Source organism: Vicugna pacos, chromosome 12 (assembly GCF_048564905.1).
Source record: "Vicugna pacos chromosome 12, VicPac4, whole genome shotgun sequence".
In the NCBI taxonomy this organism is placed as follows: Eukaryota; Metazoa; Chordata; class Mammalia; order Artiodactyla; family Camelidae; genus Vicugna; species Vicugna pacos.
The window spans coordinates 394,442-396,030 of record NC_132998.1 but is presented as its reverse complement, the minus strand read 5'-3'; the positions used below and the strand labels follow the sequence as shown (position 1 = coordinate 396,030).

At 35.1% G+C, this 1,589-nt stretch overlaps 1 protein-coding gene across 1 annotated transcript; it reads left to right on the top strand.

Annotated features, from left to right (window-relative positions):
* The first annotated feature begins 267 nt into the window (after nucleotides 1-267).
* On the top strand, nucleotides 268-1,203 carry LOC140700375 (olfactory receptor 6C2-like). Its single transcript, XM_072973884.1, has one exon. The coding sequence runs from the start codon at nucleotides 268-270 to the stop codon at nucleotides 1,201-1,203; it is 936 nt and encodes a 311-aa protein (XP_072829985.1).
* The last annotated feature ends 386 nt before the right edge of the window (nucleotides 1,204-1,589 follow it).

The following is a 1,589-nucleotide window of genomic DNA, read 5'->3' as shown; positions in this document are numbered from 1 at the left end:
ATGTGAAATCAAAGAGGAAAATGAGATGGTAGAACAATTTTTAGTATATGTATAAAATCTATTACAGAACTGCCAAAACAATAAAATAAACAATTGCATGGCCAAGCCCACCAGAATACTGGCAATATCAATTATTACTTTGTAGAAGAAACTGCATGTGAATTAGTTTACTGTCTCTAGTAGTCATTCTTTATTGCTATTTGGCTTTGATACCACTTTCTTCAAATAAAATATCTTTAAATTTTAAATGAAATTCAGTCGTCAGTGATGAAAAACCACTCAGTCACAACATTCATCCTGTTGGGACTGACAGATGACCCTCAACTTCAGATTCCAATTTTCATGTTTCTATTTCTCACTTACATGTTAAGTATAACAGGGAATCTGGTAATCATATCCCTCACTTTCATGGATTCCCATCTTCAAACACCCATGTACTATTTCCTACAAAATTTTGCCTTACTGGAAATTTCATTTACATCTGCTTGTATCCCTAGATATTTGTACAACATAGCAACAGGTGGCAGGTCAATTACTTACAATATTTGTGTTGTTCAAGTGTTTTTTACTGACATCTTTGGAGTAACAGAATTCTTTCTCCTGGCTGCCATGGCCTATGACCGCTATGTGGCCATCTGCAAACCCCTGCATTATGTGACCATCATGAACAACAGAGTCTGCAAGAGGCTTGTCCTCTGCAGTTGGATGGCTGGCTTTTTGATCATACTACCACCACTTACTCTGTTCCTAAATTTGAAATTCTGTGACTCAAATGTCATTGATTATTTTTTCTGTGATGCATCTCCTATCTTGAAGATTTCATGCTCAGATACGTGGCTCATAGAGCAGCTGGTTATTGTCTGTGCTGTGCTGACCTTCATTCTGACCCTTGTGTGTGTTTTTCTGTCCTATGTATACATAATCAAGACTACTCTAAGATTCCCCTCTGCCCAGCAAAGAAAAAGAGCCTTTTCCACCTGTTCTTCTCACATGATTGTGGTTTCCATCACCTATGGAAGCTGTATCTTTGTCTATGTCAAACCTTCAGCAAAGGAATCAGTGACTATCAATAAGGGTGTGGCAGTGCTAATGACATCCATCGCTCCCATGTTGAACCCATTCATTTACACTCTGAGAAACAAACAAGTGAGACAAGCCTTTAGTGACTCATTCAAAAGAATTGCATTATCCTCAAAGAAATAAGAATATTGAAATCTAGGAGTCCAGAAAGTTTTCAAAAGATCAGAAGTTCCTAAATATAAATTCTTTAAGCTACAAAATTATTCTCTTCCTCATCTGTGCTCTAATTCAGATTAACTTCCTCAAAACATCATTTAGACTTTAGTCCAATATCCGTTTATTCTTTACTCTTCTTATAAATGAACCTCTATTAAGCCAACACCCCTTATCAGAAAATACAACTACATGTTTGTAGGAAATATATTAATTACTTTCTGTCCAACTTAACAAAAACTACACAATAACTACAAATTTTTTAAATGATGGAAAACAAATATAACACAAAATAAAAATTAGTGCCTGATTTATGAGAAATGTGTTTAGAACAAATTAACATTACTCTACCATAA